This window comes from Canis lupus, chromosome 25, assembly GCF_003254725.2.
Source record: "Canis lupus dingo isolate Sandy chromosome 25, ASM325472v2, whole genome shotgun sequence".
Classification (NCBI taxonomy): domain Eukaryota; kingdom Metazoa; phylum Chordata; class Mammalia; order Carnivora; family Canidae; genus Canis; species Canis lupus.
The window spans coordinates 19,882,974-19,902,992 of NC_064267.1; the positions used below are offsets into that span (position 1 = coordinate 19,882,974).

A 20,019-nucleotide genomic window follows, 5' to 3' on the forward strand; every position below is an offset into this window, starting at 1 on the left:
ATGTATTTTAGAGAACAAGACTGATAGCATGAGAGAGGCACAGCGGGAGAGAGAAACTCAAGCAGACTCCATGCTGAGCACAGATTCCCGACGTGGGGCTCCTCTTCACAACCCTGACAACACAACCCAAGCCAGAAACAAGACTAGGATTCTCAACTGGCCGTGCCCCCCAGGCACCCCAAGATAATCGCATTTTTAAAGCAATTTTCTCTACAGTTATTCTGCTTCATGAGGTCACAGGGTGCATAGTGAAAAGAGCTTCCCAGTTCACACGCCACTTGGGAAACTGAAAGAAACTTAAGGAACACAAATCATATGTTTTCCTGCATTCCTATCATTTAGATTGCAGAAATAATCTATTTCCGAACACAATTATATATTGAGACAACCCCATTTTATACACGAGCTTTTTTCATAAGTGGAAAATCAAAATGGCTCACATAATTGACAAAGACAAAAAACAAAAGAGCAACAGCAAAGTGAATCTACCTCTTTTTGAAGTTCAACTTTCTCTTTTTCCGAAGCCAGGAGTTCTACTTGTAACATGCCTTTCTCATTCCTAAACCTTTGCAGATCTTGCTTATCTTGCTGTAATTCTTCTTTTTGATGTACTTCTGATGTTCTGAAAGGACGTGGTGAAGAACTCACAACTTCTAATGCAGGTTCCGTACTTTTATAGTTATTAGTACTGTCATTATCTGCATATAATGGCTTCTGGAAAGAGTCTCGTATTGGTTTTGTTTTCTTGTAAGTGTTTGTAATAGCAGAAGTATCATGCCTTTTCTTCTGAATCATTTGTTTCACCACATTGGAGTGGGCAAGCTGCAAATCAAAAAGGCTTTCTGGGTCACTATATGGAGGGATATATCCAGTGTCTAATTTACTATTAGTGGTATTTTGGTTCAAACTTTTGGCCATCTGCAGGTCAAACTCTTGGTCTTCTTTCACTTCAAATGTAACAAGTGGGTTCCTTACTTTTTTATCTTCTGTATCGTTATCAAGACTCTCATTTTTGTTAAAAACATGCTCACCTGGTTGGTTATCATTTTCATGGAAAGAAAGCTTAGAAGATGACTGGCAAGCATAGTCTGGAGACCCAGAGTATGAATGAGAGAGAACAGCATTTTCGAGACTAGGCTCTTTTCGTTCAGGAAAGGCCTGAGGTACTACAGAGACAGACACTCCAAATTCATCTTTTTCCTCATAATCAAGTGTAACTTTTGTCAATTTTGGAGGTATTTCCTTTAAGTCTGCTTCTTTAGAATTACCATGTAGTGGCTCTACCTTAGGATGAGTAATAATTTGGTACTTTTCACAAGTTTTACCAATCTCCTGAGTTAACTCTCTGCTCATGAGCTTTACATTATTTTTCCAATCTAATTTGCCTTGTTTCATCCATATCTCCTCATACTTCTTGTGTGCACGAAGATGTTCTGAATGTACAGATCTACCATCCTGTCTATCACATTCCATATGCATTTCTGGTTCTCGAGCCATATCTTGCAGTTGCACAAGTGGAACGTTAATTTGCTTGGTTTGGCTTTCAGATGTCTTTTCAGCCAGCATACATGTTTGTGAAATAACTTTATCCTTAGGTAATCAAATGCGGACAAAGAAAAATTAGAAAATAATTAAAATTTAGTTATTAGCTGCTCCTAAGACACTGATTATAACTAAGAAGTGAGGACAGAAGAAAAGCATAAATCCATTCACTTATATTTTGTCAGGTTTCTCTTCACTAAACAATTCAATACACTTACATCTACCAAAAAATGAATCAGATGATTTTTAATGTTACAAACTTAAAAACATTTTATCCCCTTGTATCTTAAACAGTGAGCTCCTACAATGCATTTCAGGAGTTTTTACAAGTTTAAAACCTAGATAATAGGCAAACTACATTTTTTGGGGGGCAAATATCAATTAACATCAATCAAAGAAAAACAAATTCCTATATTTTAATTTATATACTATGAAAAAATAATTATATACTATGATAGTGTTAGACACTGCTATAGATTATCTGCTTGTATCCAGCTCTAATATATTGTAATGTCCACTGAGAGTGGATAAGAAAAATATTAATAATATGGATTTCCTGTGCTGAAATAAAATAACTGAAAGAGTTATTGTTTATAATCCAATTACAAAGCTCCCATCCTGGAAGGTGCGATTCTACAACAGGCGATGATCGTACTGATTTCATGACCCCATTCTCTGAAGTCAACTACACAGAGATCACAAAGCAGAATAAATCTTTAATCTTGGCATTTGTAACTGGAAATAGAGAACTAGGCACTTTGAACCACTGAGAATAATCACTCCTTGTACATGAGTCTAAGTCAGTAGTCATCATTGTTATACTGCTCATAATTTCAACTGCTTATACATGACTCAATATTTGATGCTACCTTCTTTATCATGTAAAGAAGTTACAAAAATGGAAGAAGCAAAGAATATTTAGAATTATTTTTGCCTCAAAAGAAATTTTTTTTTGCCTAAATTCCAAGGATGAAGTTTAGCTAAACTTAGTTACTAAAAATTACAACATTTTGAGTTTTGTAACTCGTAAACTTTTATAAAAACTAAATATGAAATTATACTCTATTGACTTCAATATAGCCACTCAAAGATAATTTCACTTGAACCATGTAATATTAGAAAAGCAGGGAAAACAATATAAAATCAGAAATTTAAATTTAAAATTTTACATACCTGGGGGTGGTTATTTTCACTTTCATCAGGCCTTTCTTGCTCTTGCTCTTGCTCTGATGCCACTTCTAAGTCTGGTTCTGATGACAAATCTATATATTTAGTTAAAATGGACTACTTAGAATGGTTAGATAAAAGCTATTACCTCTATAAAAATAGAAAATATCATTTATCACTTAAGAGTTTAAATTCATCTTTAGCTGAATATTTAAGAAATACTTTTAATTATCTAAAATTTGAGAAATACTAAATGTCACCAGGTTAAAGGCACACAAACATCTCCAAGATTCATTCACAAATTCATCGACTTAATATCCATGAACAAAACAATAAGAAACAAAAGTTTAAAATACAGTAGAAACATATAAAATCACGAGATTATTCTCTACTTTGTAACAGTACCTCTTAAACAACACCCTAAGCTTCAACCACAACGTTATTCATCATTTCCAAAATCATTAGTACTTTTCATGTCTTTATCAGTGTATATCCTCCCTATGGGTGTATGTCCCCGATGAGTAAACGTTTCTGAAATTATTTTCCTCTACTACTTGACAAATTTCCTTGCATCCTTTAGGACTCAGACTGCTGTGTAAAGTCATCCTTGATTATAGCTATCCTTTCCCAGATAAAGATGTATCTCTTTCTTTGGGGTTACCTTAATACCTTACAGGTTTTCTAGTGTACCTTCACCACCTGAACTGTAAACTACTTCCTTATATATCTAGTTCTTTTGCTCCTACACTGTAGGGGACAATCTTGACAATCTGGGGGTGGGGGGGAGGAGGGAGGAGCAGAGGGAGAGAGAAAATCTTGAGCGGGCTCCACCCCTAGTGCTGAGCCCCACCTGGGGCTCCATCTCACAAGTCTGAGATATGACCTGAACTGAAATCAAGAGCTGGACACTCAACCGAATGAACCGCCCAGGCATCCCTGTAGGGGACAATCTCTTAAATCATCTTTGTGTAAACAGTCTTTATGTTACTTAGTACTTACTTACTGAGTTCCCACTAAGTGATAGATAGGGGACCGGGTTTAAAGAAGCATGTGGATATAAGGTGTCAGGAATAGCTTTCCTTAGACATAATGCCTAAACTGAGACTGCAACAGTGACGTCAGACAGATTCAAAGGGATCAGAGGGCAGAAAATGGGGAGAGCATGCAAGGCTGTAGTAAGACGGGAGAGAAGCACACAACAGGGTAAATATTTGTCTAAAATAGAGGGATCAAAGAGGAAGACATCACTAGCAGTTCAGGATACCAGAGATAAGGGCAGACGGTATAAAGGGCTAAAGATGGAAGACTTAGGCAGAAGTCAAGAAGTCAAGTCAAGATTATGAAAGCTTTGTATGTAATTTTAAGATGCCTGGACATAAATATGTTTTCAACAGTTGGTCACGATCGTATATGTATTTGAGACAGATCACTCTAAATACTGTGGGGAGGATGAGTGTGAGGGGCACTGTGATCAAAGATAGGAGATGAATTAGAAGGTAGTAATGCAAAACAAAGATGATACACACCTGAACTGACAGAATGGTTCCAGAAATATTCAGAATATAAAATTATCAGGGCTCAGTACAGAATAAATATGTACTAAGTGAATCAACAATAATCCTGGCATCAAGGGAAAAGAGATATAATTTACATCAACTGTTTTATGTTGCTTGCATGTACTTTGTAATTTTTTTGTTTCACATTTTCCTGTGGTACAGGAGCCTACAAGGTGTTTTCTTTTTAAAGTCTTGCTTCTTGGCTCTACCAAGCTCATGAAGAAGTAACAGCAAACAAGTCACTTGTATAGATCAATAAATTTGGATTTACAGTCTATACTCACTACTCCTGGAGATAACTGGAAATCTTTAGAAAATGAGTTCATTCTCATTAAAGAAGAAGAAAAGAAAATAACATAAAACTACAGGAGTGAAAAAATATTATACGATATGTTAGTACACACGTGATCATATGACTGATAAAGGACACTGGATTAACTGATACATTAAGTAGAACACACGTTAGATGTGCTTAATCAACTGAAAATCTTAGTAGAAATAGAACTGACTTTCCATATATTATTTTTAAATGATATTCAATACTTAAAACCAATATTCCTTGGGAACTCTTTACTCATTTAAAATAATAAAACAGCACCTGGGTTGTTCAGCCAGTTAAGTATCCAACTCTTGATTTCAGCTCAGGTCATGATCTCAGGGTTGTGAGACTGAGTCCCACATTGGGCTCCATGCTGAGTGTGGAGCCTGCTTGGGATTCTCTTTCTCCTTCTGCCCATCCCTCCCTCCTTACTTTCTGACACTCTCTAAAAAAGTAAAATAAAAATAATCAAACAAGGAGATGGACTATGCCTACATAGCTGAGAAGAGGATACTATGTAGTAAATTCTCAATGATTACCATTACTGCTGGGAAAGTCAACTCCAAAATAAAGTCATAGAGAATATACGAAATATTTTAATATTCTGTTTGGGAAGGTGCTTTTTTTTTGTTACAGTAAATATAGTATGACCAATACTTATGAATTTAGAGCTATAAAAATAAAGCTAAGAAACGATGTTGTGAGTTAACAATCTTTACATCTCTACCTAGTTTTCCCAACTGGTCCCCAAATTCTAAATCTAATCCTGCTACCCACTCTCAAGTGAATGATGAATACGAGCCTAAAAGAAATTATTTTCTCCTAATTCTCTTTATTTATATGTGGCTTTGGTTAGAGGAAGAATGCAAAAATGTCTTGCTAAAAGATGCTCTGTTTGGTGGTAGGTTGTATGAAAGGAGTAACCACAAATTTTACCACAAAATTATTTCTGAAAAATCAGAACTATGGTGAAATCATGAGGATGCAGAACTCTCTCTGATTCTTTTTTTTTTTTTTTTTTCTCTCTCTCTCTGTTTTCTGGTAGCAGTGATTCACACAGGCCATGGAGCGTAGAATTCTCTAACTGAAACACAGCTCCAATATTAATATTTTATCTATTAAGGTTGTCTGTCCAAATTCTGTGGATGTTGACTCATTTTTGATCATTGGTTGTGATACAAATGGGCATTTATTATCAACTTTCAAATCCCCAGTTCTTTGACAAGTCTCATTACTGAGGGACACACTAGAATCCCAATCAGAAGAATCTGAAAACAAAGTTTCCTTTATTAGAATGTAAACAATACAAACTTAATGAATTTGTACAAATTCTTTTGTTAGAGAAACAGCCACAAGTCCTGCTCTTCTCCCAGACACACTACTTACTACTCATTCGTAGCTAATTATATTTTACATGTCCTATACTTGGCATTCACACAGATGTATTTAACTCTCTCTCATTTTCTCTTTTTTATTCTCTAGTATTATATAGTTTAATTCACTCACCAAGCTCTATTACATATTCTATACTCCATAAAAGCTCTGTTCATTGATAATTACGAGTCTTCAAGGTCTGAATGTTTTTAGTAACAAAACTGATGTCTAATCATTTATTTTATGTTTAAATATGCATTTTGTGTTCTAAAGACGGGAGGTTTTAAAAACTTGTAATGAATGGTACTACTTTAATAATAATGAGATGGGTCTTTCCTCAATGCACCAACATCCTCAGAATTTAATTTTTAGACAAATATCATATTTATATGAGAAATGAAAGACTTGGGTAATATAATCCTTTCCGTGTAAAAACAAAGTCTCAGTCCACACTGAGATCCAAAAACTACAGCGCCATGAAACAGAAAATGAATATATAACAAAACTATTGTCCCTTTATAAACAAGATAGGTCTGATTTAAACCTCTTAAGTCAAGGGAAAGAAAAAAGCAAGAAATGCAGAAATGGAACTTTAATGCCCATTTCATCACAAGGGCCCCTTTATCATTTTGTATCCATGAACCCTGTACATGGTTTAAATCAGTTCTCCCTTGTCATCTGAGAATCCCCAGAGTCCCAAGATCCATTGATTCACAAAATCCAAGAGGTGAAAACTATCTTCACAATCGTACTAAATGTTATTTGACATTTTCACTCTCATTCTCTTATTAAGTGTACAATAAAGTTTTCTAAAGATAAAATGTGTGATAGCATCACAACTCACATGATTAGTGGATCACAGCTCTAATGGCTAGCAACATGAGATTGTGTATCCTTGTGGGTTTTTTTTTATATCTTTGTGTTTTAAATGTTTGTTTTAATTTCTAAGATTGTAAATATCAACAGATATAACCCACTTAAGCAGACGTCCTTTGGAATTCTCAATAATTTTTAAATAGTAGAAAAGGACCCTAGGCCGAAAAGGTTCAGAATTACTTTTTTAAAAGATTGTGTCTACCACATATTAAGATACAACTAATTCTTTCCCACATTTCTAATCATCAAAGTCACCATACACACACATACAATCAGAACAAGTGTTTGGCTTAAAATGATCAATATAACAATACAAAGATGAAATGAAGTTAAAACACAACTGATATGTTAGCAAGGGAAGCTTTACTCTAGGTAAAAGTCAGAATTCAAATAAGTATGGTGAACACCGGAAAAATCTTAGAGTCTAATAATTAACTTCTGGGAATCCCTTAGAAGTAAAGGAATTCCAAACCGGGAACATTAGGATTTCAAAACTTAAAAGTAGAAACTTGAACTAAAGCTTACATTTTTAAAATCTCTTTTTCTTATGCTTGTAAATATCTTTTGTTCAAACATGGATGTCAGCAATGAAATAAATCTACCTTATTTATGTCAAATCCTTCAATTAAATTTGTCTCACATACACACACACAAAGAAGAATTTGGTAGAAGAAGACGATGGGCATTTCAATATTTTAGTGTACACCTTTCCACAGGTATATTTGTACTGTAAAATTTACCTGATATGGATGTTTGCTTATCACTCGTTGCTACTCCTTCATTAGGAACAGAATCTTTCACTTTAGTGGTCGACTGGATGGGTATTGAAACAATATGATTAAGACCATGTACATTTCATACAATCTGTAGTTAAAAATTCAAAATAAAAATACAAAAGCTTTACCTCCCAGTGAAGATCTTTTCCAGGAGAATCTAAAACACAAAAGGGACATGTAGTTAATCATACATAAATATGAAAGCCAACTATACATTCATGCAGTTAGGATTAAGCTGAATCCTCATGCTTGGCTTTGAAAGTGATTACATTAGGTTTTGGTCTTGATTCTCCAAACAGGAAGGTGGATTAAGACAGCGACAAGGGATCCCTGGGTGGCGCAGCAGTTTAGCGCCTGCCTTTGGCCCAGGGCGTGATCCTGGAGACCTGGGATCGAATCCCACGTCAGGCTCCCGGTGCATGGAGCCTGCTTCTCCCTCTGCCTATGTCTCTGCCTCTCTCTCTCTCTCTCTCTCTCTCTCTCTGTGACTATCATAAAAAAAAAAAAAGACAGCAACAAGACAGAAATAGGAACCCATTATAAATACTAGAAAAAAATAGAAATATATGTTCAACATTAACATGCAGTTAGGATTCCAAAAGTAAGATGATGTTTCAAATGAAATAACTAAAACAGAAATCATTAAATGTTGCACATATACCAACATGAACATGCTGATTGATGGGGGAGAAAAGCAATCTTTAATCAGAGGAACAAATGATGACTCTGAGAAGATAAATGTGAAAGCTGATGGTAGAATGCAACAGCACATCCTGATTGCAGTACAGCAGAATCATTGATACCATTCTACTACAAGTATTTGCCATGTTCTTCAATTTGTCCCGTAATTTAGGCAGTACGCAGTTATGATGAATGCATAATTTATTGAATGCGTAATTTATTTTTCACCGAAAACAGTGTTATGAATTGATCAGCCTGGATATACTTGTAGGATAATAGTCAATAAAAGTATTCATTTTTGTCTATACCCATGTGGGCCACTGGTATGCCTACATTTCTTGTATCCTCTAGTTTAGCCATGTTAAAGTTTCTTGGCCCACGCATGCAGGAAGGTATATAAAACACATCTAAGAAATAACGTATAATAAGCTTTCAATATGGAACTATGACTACCAAAATGAAAAAAATCAATTTAATTGCCACCGAATTTTTAGATACTAAAAATCTTTTGTATTTCAAAATCAGTGTCATATTTATCGATAGTAACAATTTTAGCATTTAAGGAATGGACCCTATGATTTCTTTTGTTTCCAAAATTAGTTTGATTTGGTAAACTATGTCAGTCTTGAAAAGGTTTGTTTGAAACAGCTATCATCCCTCAAAATGAGCTATCTGAAAAACAGACACCCCATGCTTCCATATTCAAATTAATCTCATTTGAATAACGAATATCAAAGCAACATATATCTTTGAGGTCCAATAGATTTGACGAAGATGAATGGTGGCTATGTTTTATCCCAAGTCTAGCACTCCATTTGCTCTCAGTATTCTTTGTGGAGCTGCTGTGATCTAATCTGTTCCAGTACAAATAAACTCAAGCTATCTAAAAATCTAAAAAGTGAGCTCTCGGGCAGCCCCGGTGGACAAAGGATTGGTGCCACCATCAGCCCAGGGTGTGATGCTGGAGACCCAGGATCCGGTCCCATGCCAGGATCCCTGCGTGGAGCCTGCTTCTCCCTCTGCCTGTGTCTCTGCCTCTCTCTAGGTCTGTCATAAAAAAAAAAAGTGAATTCTCTAGAGTTTCCTCACCAACTCCAAAATTTCCTAGCTAAGACGTCTTTCATTTTTCCCTCTTTCCCTTCACTATCCCCTGTCTTCAAAAGTAATTTCTGGGGGCACCTGGGTGGTCCAGTCAGTGGGGGGTCTTAGCTCTTGATTTCAGCTCAGGTCATGAAGTCGGGGTCCTGGGATTAAGTCCCATGGTGGGTTCCTCAATCGGCAGGGAGTCTGCTTAAGGACTCTCTCTCTCTTCCTCTCCCTTTGCCCCCCTCCCTGCTCGCTCACTCTCTCTCTAACATAAATAAATAAATCTTTTTAAAAACTAATTTGTGATCTATGGTCTTGATATTTTTTTTTTTTTTTTTGCTTTTACAACCTTTTTATGGATTTTTTCCACCACTTCTTTCCTCTTTGTTTAGCAATAGTATCTTACATCTATACCTTCTATTTCTGTATCTCCTTGCTCCCTTCTGGTTATAAACATGTTCAGAAATAAAAACAAAATAATGCTTTTTCTTGACGCGGTTATGTCTTGAACTATCCAACAGCTCTTCCAGATTTCTCTACAGGGAAGTCTATACCCATGCTATTGAGCACATGACCCAAGGACCACCGCCACTGGCATCACCTGAGAGGTCAAAATGCAGAATTCCAGACCTGCTGTTCACAGTGTGCATTTTAAACAAGGTCTCGGGCGATTGACTATAATTTGAGAAATCCTGGGTCATACTGAACCCTGCCGCCAAATTCCTTTACCTTAACCTTCTATGATCAAGCCTCAAGTTCATCACTATCAATTCTGAATGTGAAGACGTATTAAAAGTCATAAATGTTCTAATGGAATTTTTATCAGGGCTAAAGCTTCCTTGATCTCCCCCTAATTGACCCTGCTCTCTTTTTCCTTCCAATTCTCTTTTTTGCACGAAATGATACTTACAAAGTACCACCATGTTATATGACATTGAGGTATACATATTTATTTATTTAAAAGATGTTTTCATTTATTTGACACAGAGAGAGCATGCACAAGCAGGCAGAGCAGCAGACAAAGGGAGAGGGAAAAGCAGGCTCCCAGCTCAGCACGGCTCCATCCCAGGTCCCGGGGATCATGGCCCAAGCCAAAAGCAGACCTTCAATTGACTGAGCCACCCAGGCACCCCTAACATATATACATTTATAGCTGACTAGGACATAGCTCTGCATAATCAGCTAGGTCAATCCATAATGTCTTCCCAACAGTGAGAAAAACTCTTAAGAGTGGGAAAATTTTGGTATACTACTCCGACAAGTTTTGGTACTGGAAGCTCACCTGATATTATCCCCACATTTCAAGTAATTTGCTCCTCCTTTTATTTTTTTTTTTAAAGATTTTATTTATTTATTCATGAGAGACACAGAGAGAGACAGAGAGAAGAGACAGAGAGAGGCAGAGACACAGGCAGAGGGAGAAGCAGGCTCCATGCACGGAACCTGATGTGGGACTTGATCTCGGAACTCCAGGATCATGCCCTGGGCTGAAGGTAGGCACCAAACCACTGAGCTACCCAGGGAGCTACCCTGCTCTTCCTTTTAAAAGAATTCTTTTATTTTACCACCTTCCACTATAAAGCATTGCTTAATTTTCCTCCATTTACTCCCTGTACTCTCAGCCGTTCTCATCATTCCCTCTTTGCTCTTTTCCAACTATTTCCAGGCATTCCTTAGGCCTTGGAATACCTGGAAATGGAACCAGTAATTTAGCTCCTTTAGTGGTACTCCCAATTTAATCTGCAGCTGACACCTGATAAAATATAGAACTTACCTCCTTTTCACATCTTTCTTTCTATGCATTTAATAGGTGATTTTCTTTGGAAATTAGGATACGTGAGAATGTGTTTTAAATCAACATTCTGTCAAATGACTTTTTATAAAATACAATTCTTACCTTCTACTTGTTCATTGAATATACTTTGCCCTTGTTGATCTGCAGCTCCAGGTAAACAATCAACAGATTTCTTTGGAAGTCTTACAGAAATACTCTGTTAAAATTAACATCAATAGTGAGTTGCATAAAGATTTCCAAATCCTTTTCTAAGAAAATATTAGAATGTTCTACTTTAATCACAATCAGACATACAAATAAGAAAAGCATGTATTGAAAACCAACACATTTAAAAACCTCATCTATGCTCTCTCAATTAAGTGCACCTTTTTATCTTCATTTGGTCATTAACTCTACACTGAACATGGAAGGCCAGAGTAAATATTTTCACAGACAAGAAGACTGACTTATACGTACATTTCATCAAGGAAATAACAAAACACCTGACTCTACTTTGTATTTTCCACCAGGATAAAAGGACAGTAAAACTATGTATTGAAAAAAATTCTTTAATAAGTATATTTGCTATAAATTTAAACTGTTCCTAATGCCAGAAAGTTTTTTAGTCTTAAAATAAGATACTTGGCATGATAAGAAACCTTGGAGTACATCATGTTGAGTATAAACAGAACACTGTGGTAGCTGCTGCTTCACTTAAACAAAAGCTTGGAATTTTTATTGGTAGGAAAAAATGGTTGAATGAAATGGCAAAGCAGGAAGAAAAACTTTTCCTGAAATTATGTTTAAATAATAGCAAAATATTTTAGATACAGGTATGAAATGCTTCAAAAAGTATAGTAAGCTTTCAGAAGGGAAGAATAAGAACATTTATTGAGGGCAACCCTGTCGGGACCCCTCTCACTTCAAAGAGCTTTCTCTGTATCTTTACTGAATAAACTTCTTTCATTTTACTCACTCATGCAAAAACAGCATGATTATTGATTAATCACCTAAAAGGTACCAGGCATTTGTTTTAGTACGCTCAGCTTCTTTTCTACACACAAAAATAACAATGATTATAACAATGGAGTGGGACTTCCTGCTTCCTGGTCATTCTAAGATATTGGAGTAAAATGAACAGATGTGCTCCATGGTCTCTCTGTCCAGAATGTCCTTCTCCAAGATATTCTTGCGACTGGTCCTTCCCACCCTTCACTTGGCAGCTCTGGCCACACTCAGAGAGATCTTTTCTCACTACCAAAATTCCACTCCCGTTCTCATCTCCACCCTAACTACAAACACCTCCAATATTCCCTAAATTAACGTTTCCATTTTTTCTTTTTACATGAAACACTTACAGTGATTTATAATGGATCAGTTTCCTTATTTTTCTGCTCCTACCACTACAACCTGTACAGCCTGGTCACAGTCAGTATTCAGTAACAGAAATGTATTTAAGGTCGAAACACTGAAAATCATCTCACTGAGGGGGTGCCTGGGTGGCTCAGTCAGTTGAGCATCCAAATCTTGATTTCAACTCAGGTCATGGTCTCAGGGTCGTGAGATCGAACCTCACAATGGGCTCTGTGTTGAGCATGAAGCAAAGTTAGGATTCTCTCTCTCCCTCTGCTCCTCCCCGCCTGCTCACAACGTGCGTGCTCTCTCTCTCTCTAAAACATAATCATCATCCTCATCTCACTGAGAGGGTCTAAGTACCAAATCACTATACTGTCAGCCCCTGAAGAATGCAAGTCAAATATCCACAAATGACTTTTGATGCCCCCAAAACCTAACTACAGTCAAATATCCACAAATGACTTTTGATGCCCCCAAAACTTAACTACTCATCTCTTATTGAATTTCCTACTTTAAGAGCAATTAGACTTAAAAATAGGAAATGTATATGAAAAACCAAAACATTTCAATAAAAGACTCACATATATGCTCTCTAGATCTAAGCTAGATCTTAACCCTCATTTGGCCACTGACTGTAAACTGAGCATGGAAGGTCAAGTAAATTATAACCTGATGTTGACCTTACCAATGACATAAAGGCAATGAAAAAACTTTGTATATTATATGTACTATACACTATATCCTTAAAATATAAAGAAAAGGTTATCAAGAAAATCATAAGGAAGGGAAACTACATTAAGAAAATACTGTATCGAAAAGCATCTGTAAATAGACACGCAATTCAAGCCCATCTTGCTCAAGGGCCAACTGTACACCTACACAATGTCTCTAATCACAGGCTACTGAAACTTAACATACCCCAAATTAGAAATCCACCTGTCTACTCTAACTTTCCCATTCTTTTCTTAACACTTGCCATTTTACTGTCCTTCAGAAATCTTCACATTTAAAAACCATGCCCTCTATATTTAGTAAATCACTAAAATACTGCTGTGATCATTTTTGTCTATTTCTAAAGCATTCTTTACTCCTTACAAAGTGCTTTCACCTTTGTTACCACATTTGGTCATGACACATACCTAAGAGGTACGTATTAGTATCATTTTTATGAATGAGGTCACTGACATTCAAACAAAAAATGGTTAAGCAAGTTTTTCTGAGATCCCACAGCAAGTAAGTGACAGAATCAGGATGGCAGCACATCTTTTGACTTCAAATACAGTGCTCACAGCATTGTAGAGCAGCTGCCTCTATTAAGACATGGGCCCTTTTTACCTTCTTCCATAGTTGTCACCTTAGAATAAGTCATCATTATTTATACTTATGTTACTATAAGTAGGGCTGCCACAAAGGTACTCAATGCATGCTATTTTAACTATCCAAAATGTTTTTACCTTTTAAAGTACCACTAAATCATGGGGGCCTTGATGGCTGAGTCAGTTCTGAGATCAAGCCCCAAGTCATCAGCCTCCCTGCTCAGTGGGGAGCCTGCTTCTTCCTCTCCCTTTGCCCCTTCCCCCGCTCATGCACACGCTCGCTCTCATAAATAAATAAATAAATTAATTAATTAATTAATTAATCTTTACAAAAATAAATGAATAAAGTACCACTAAACCACATTGTTAATTATACTCCCAATGCTCCTTGTAGATCTACCTGACAATCCAAATATAACACTTTTAGGCAGCCTGGATGTCTCCGTTGGTTGAGCATCCAATACTTGGTATCAGCTCAGGTCATGATCTCGTGGTCATGGAATTAAGCCCTGTGATGGGCTCTGCGCTCAGAATGGAGTCTGCTTCAGATTGTGTCTCCTTCTGTCTCCTTCTCCCTCCCACTCACTCTCTCAATAAATAAATACATAAAATCTTTTAATAAATCTTTAAATATATAGTTAATATATAAATTATGATATAATATACATTATGCATAATACACAAACTATATATGCTTTATATATAAAAATAGAATATGGAAATTATATGATACACATGTTAATAAATTTAATATATATAAACATAATGCATATGATTTATACTTCTAAAAAACTATAATCCAAACTCTGTCTAGATCACATTAGAAGTTTTCCACATCCATACACACCACAGAATCATACATTTCACCATAGGTTGACCTAGAGTTATTCTTTAGATTTTTAGATAACTTTAAAATCCAAACTCGGGATATCTCTGCCTCTCTGTGTGTGTGTCTCTCATGAGTAAATGGATGAAATATAGAAAAAAAAAAGACTCAACACATTTTTTTAAAAGATTTTATTTATTCATGAGAAACACAGAGAGAGAGACAGAGACAGAGACAGAGAGAGAGAGGCAGAGACACAGGCAGAGGTAGAAGCAGGCTCCCCACAGGGACCCCAATGTGGGACTCAATCCCTGGAGCCTGGGACCGTGCCCGGAGCAGAAAGCAGATGCTCAACCACTGAGCCACCCAGGCGTCCTGATTCCTTAACACTTCTAAGCTCAGTTTTCTGCCATACTACCACACACTTTTCACTAAGTTAAGCTTGCAAATGAGCAGAACTCTATTAACATATTTAGCACATAATTATCAATTACACGTAAAAAGTATAAGGAATTTGTTTTTATGGGCAAATACAGACATAAGAGCATGAAGTCTAAGCATCGCTTTTATGTTACAATATCACTCATTGCTTATATTTTAACATAATAAGAAGACAATACCTCAGAATCCCAAGGTGAACTATCTTCTTCTCCTAAAGCTGACATCCTATCTGTAAAATATAGTCACAAATACATTAATGAGAACATGTATTACTATGAATTCTAAACACATATACAAGCTTATCCACATTCACAAATATTTCAATAAAAGTAATAGGAGATAAGATTTTCAGAGGGATGAAGCATTTTCAGGAAGAAAAAGTTCACAGTAGTAGCGATACATAGAAAGAAAGCAAAAGAAAAATAACTTCGTGAAATGAAATGGATAACAAATTTGGATCTACATACTTTCATATTGTTTTATACTAGCCTGTAAGCATAGAAAAACAACTCATAGAGGTTCACTAACTTACCACTCGTATTATTTTTGTGTGCTCTATCAGCAGAAGTCAAATTGTCATTAACTGCTTGCTCTTGTGAAGCACTTTCAATAATATCAATACCATTGTCCTTTTTTCCAATTGCCGGCTTCATTGCTCCTTCCTATAAGAACACCACCACAAAAAAAAAAAAAAAAAAAAGGCTTCAGAAAACATCACATTAATTCACTTACTCTCACACTCCTCAGAAAGACAAATACATACCATATCTGTCAAGTCATAGGCACTATCCTGGGAGAAGCTGGAAATAGAAATAAAAGAGGGAGTCTGCCCTATATGCTACTAGGGGGACAGATGGACAAAAACAAATAAGAACAGAAGAGGATCATTCTCTAGTTCTACAAGTGAAGTGAATAAAGTTCAGTGAAGGCACAAGGAGAAAAAAGTTGTATATGGGAAGCTCAGGAAATGCTGCAACGGTAAGGCTGTATCTTGAAAGACAAAGTACACAAGGAGTGTGTGAAGGGCATTCTAGCAAAGGTAGAATGATCAAAAGGATGAAGTAGGAAATAGCATAGTAAGTGACAATAGCTCAGAATGTGGCAAAACTAGGACACAATTATTGGGAATGGGAAAAAGAGATATAATTGGAAAATCAGGACTGAACTGAGAAAGGCAGGGGTCATGCTAGGATATGAACTTCCTCCTTCAGGTATTGGGGAATCCACTAAATAAGCATCATCACAAATATATTTTAGAAACGTTACTCTAGGATCAATGTAAAGATGAACATAAAGGAACCAAAATAGAAGAGTATTTCAAAATTATAGATGAGAAAGTGAATTACAGTAATAAGATGTGAAAAACTGTAAACAGGTAAAGATACTGCATGTGGTGGAGTGACTGGATATGTTTTTTGTTGTTGTTGTTTTGTTTTTTTGGTTTTTTAAAAGATTTATTTATTTACTTTTGGAGAGAATGAGAGAGTGTGTGTCTATGCAGAGGGAGGGACAGAGGAAGAGGAAGAGAATCCTCAAGCAGCCTCTCCACTCTGCACAGAGCCCAACACAGGGCTCAATACTGGGACCATGAGATCATGACCTGAGCCAACATTAAGAGTCAGATGCTTAACCAAGGGAGCCACCCCAATCACCTGGATGTGATGTCACCTAATTTTAGGGAAGTTTAGAGTCCAGGATTTTTTTCTGCTTCAGTGTTCCAATGGTGCTTTATACTAGGGTGGGGAAAACAAATGACAAAGCAGATTACAAAGTCAGGAAGAGCAGAGTCAGAAATAATGTCTTCAGTCTGGGACTTCATCAAATCTGAAGCACCCAGGGGACTTATTAAGAAAGTTTTAGATAAATACATTTGGAGTAGGAAAAAAAATGACAATACTCAGGAAAACCACATGATGTTCAAAAGTCATCCATAAAACATACTAACCTGATATAATTAATGTCAGCCTGCACAAACCTCTGAAATTTTCAAAATAAAAATAAAAGAAGGGGGGAAAAACCATGGGATTCAGTACTTCACTTATATATTTCAACATTACTTTCTAGAACAGAAAATATGCTTTTATTAATATAGGCAAGTAATGAACACCTGGATGGCTCAGTTGGCTAAGCATCCAACTCTTGATTTCGGCTCAGGTCATGATGTCAGGATTGTGACATTGAACTTTACATCAGACTCCATGCTCAGCAGGGATTCTGCTTCTCTCCTTCTCTCTGCCCCTCTCCCCCCACTTCTGAAATAAATAAATCCTTAGAAAAATGCATATATATGTGGGCATGTATTCATTTCTGTAACGAATAGCATTTTTAAGATAAATAGAAAGATTTAATTGCAAAACACCAATTGAAGATTTTGTGAGAATATTCCTTTTTATTTTATCGTTTTTAAAGATTTTGTTTACTTATTCATGAGAGACGCAGAGAGAGAGAGAGAGGCAGAGACACAGGCAGAGGGAGAAGCAAGCTCCTGCAGGGAACCCGACGTGGGAATCGATCCCAGGTCTCCAGGATCAGGTCCTGGGCTGAAGGCGGCGCTAAACCACTGAGCCACCCAGGCTGCCACAATATTCCTTTTTAAAAATGAATCTTAAAGCTAAGATTTAAGTTGTAGAAGAGAAATATTTTAGGGATTACAGAATTTTAAGGCACTTTATGAGAAAAATTTAAAACCCCATTTTAAAATTCACATGGTTTTTTATTCCACTGTGAATAGCATACTAATAGCTTTAATTTCCTATCTACACATATAGGATGGTACTTAAAGGCTGGAGAAACAATCTAGTATTAAAATATTATAATCATGATCATCCAAATTAAAATTTAAAGTCTCCAAAGTCATGTATGATTATCAAGCAGGAAACAATATTCCATATTCACAAGAGAGAAGAAAAGGCCTAAAACAATCAAATCACCTGTATTTCTGAGTTTCAGATATGAAAGAATTCACAAGTTAAATTTAACAACTTTCGGCGGCACCTGGCTGGCTCACTCACAAGAGTGTGTGATTCGAAATCTCAGCATCTGAGTTTAAGCCCAGCACTGGGTATAGAGATTACTTAAAAGTTTTTAATCTAGAAAACGCAAAACGGCGAGTGAAGCCGAGGGGAGCCGACAGCTCCCGAGAAGGCGAGGGGTGTGCGTGCGCCCGCCTCTCCCCGCCGCCCTCCCTCGCGGCCGGTGACACCTGGGCCCCGTCCGCTGCGCACCTGCCTGGGGGCCTGGCAGGAGCGCGCGCCCTCCCCCTCGTCCCGGCCGGGGCCCACGTGCGGCGGCAGTGGCAGCAGCGGCGGCAGGGATCTCTTGTGACTCCCCTTCCCCGGGTGCCCCTCCTGCCCTGTCTGGGGGCCGGCTGCCACCCCGGCCCCAGGACGCAGAATGTGATGAACACAGTGAAGGGAAAGGCACTGGAAGTGGTTGAGTACCTGACCCAGGTCCTCAAGGAATGAAATTTAAAGAAACCCGTGTTATCACCCCAGAAGAGATAACTTTCAAATCATCCTGAAAACCTACCAAAATTCGGTCTCAGATTTGAAGAGAGAACTGCTGAAGTGACACAGTGAGAAAACTCTGCGCTTCTATCAAGTACAACTTGGTTTTGGCCACTGTGCACTGAACAGAATGACTAGACAAAAAAACGCACCACAAAAGAAAGAATCAGAGACAGTCCTCTCTCCCATAGAGTTACAAAATTTGGATTACAATTCAATGTCAGAAAGCCAATAAAGAAGCACAATTATAAAGCTACTGGTGGCTCTAGAAAAAAAGCATAAAGGATTCAAGAGACTTCATGACTGCAGAATTTCCATCTCATCAGGCCAAAATTAAAAATCAACTAAATGAGATGCAATCCAAACTGGAGGTCCTAATGACAAGGGTTAATGAGGTAGAAGAATGAGTGAGTGACATAGAAGACAAGTTGATGCCAAGGAAGGAAACTAAGGAAAAAAGAAAAACAATTAAAAGATCATGAGCATAGGTTAAGGAAAATAAAGGACAGCCTCAGAAGGAAAAATCTATGTTTAGTTGGGGTTCCAGACGGTGCCAAAAGGGACAGAGGTCCAGACACTGTATTTGAACAAAACATAGCTGAGAAGTTCCCTAACTTGGGGAGGGAAACAGGCATCCGGATCCAGGAGATAAGAGAGATCCCCACGTAAAATCAATAAAAACCGCTCAACACCTCGACATTTAATAGTGAAACTTGCATTCCAAAGATAAATAGAAGATCCTAAAAGCAGCAAGAGACAAGAGATCCCTAACTTTTATGGGGAGAAGTATTAGGATAACAGCGACCTCTCCACAGAGACCTAGCAGGCTAGAAAGGGCTGGCAGGATAGTCATGGTCCTAAATGAGAAGAACATGCAGCCAAGAATACTCTATCCATCAAGGCTCCCGTTCACAATAGAAGGAGAGATAAAGAGCTTCCAAGATAGGCAGAAACTGAAAGAATATGTGACCACGAAAGCAGCTCTGCAAAAAATATGAAGGGGGACTCTGTAAAAGAAAGAGGAAGTCTAAAGAAACAATCCACAAAAGCAGAGACTGAACAGGTGTCATGATGACACTAAACTCCTATCTTTCAATAGTAACTCTGAACGTGAATGGGCTTAATGACCCCATCAAAAGGCGCAGGGTTTCAGACTGGATAAAAGAGCAAGACCCATCTGTTTGCTGTCTACAAGAGACTAATTTTAGACCTAAGGACAGCTACAGACTGAAAATAAAAGGTTGAAGAACCATTTACCATTCAAATGGTCCTCAAAAGAAAGCAGGGGTAGCTATCCTTATATAAGCTAAATTAAAGTTTATCCCAAAGACTGTAGTAAGAGATGAAGAGGGACACTATATCACACTAAAGGATCTCTCCAACAAGAGGACCTAACAATCATGAATATTTATGCCCCGAATGC

General features: G+C 37.2%; 1 protein-coding gene across 11 annotated transcripts in view; it reads right to left on the reverse strand.

The window, feature by feature from the left end:
- The window catches only part of LOC112670194 (ankyrin repeat domain-containing protein 26-like), a 212,535-nt gene that overhangs the window by 73,541 nt on the left and 118,975 nt on the right, over window positions 1-20,019 (reverse strand). For 10 of the 11 annotated variants that reach the window (XR_007405833.1, XR_007405834.1, XM_049101118.1 and 7 more), the window contains 7 exons: window positions 15,623-15,752; window positions 15,270-15,319; window positions 11,275-11,368; window positions 7,739-7,767; window positions 7,575-7,647; window positions 2,716-2,804; window positions 490-1,590 (listed from right to left, as the gene is read on the reverse strand). Coding sequence is in view for 9 of the 11 variants with exons in the window: in XM_049101118.1 (XP_048957075.1) it covers window positions 490-1,590; window positions 2,716-2,804; window positions 7,575-7,647; window positions 7,739-7,767; window positions 11,275-11,368; window positions 15,270-15,319; window positions 15,623-15,752 (1,566 nt within the window). In the remaining 2 variants the exon portion in view is untranslated. The remainder of the gene's footprint in view (window positions 1-489; window positions 1,591-2,715; window positions 2,805-7,574; window positions 7,648-7,738; window positions 7,768-11,274; window positions 11,369-15,269; window positions 15,320-15,622; window positions 15,753-20,019) is intronic. The other variant, XM_049101123.1, reaches the window with a different exon arrangement.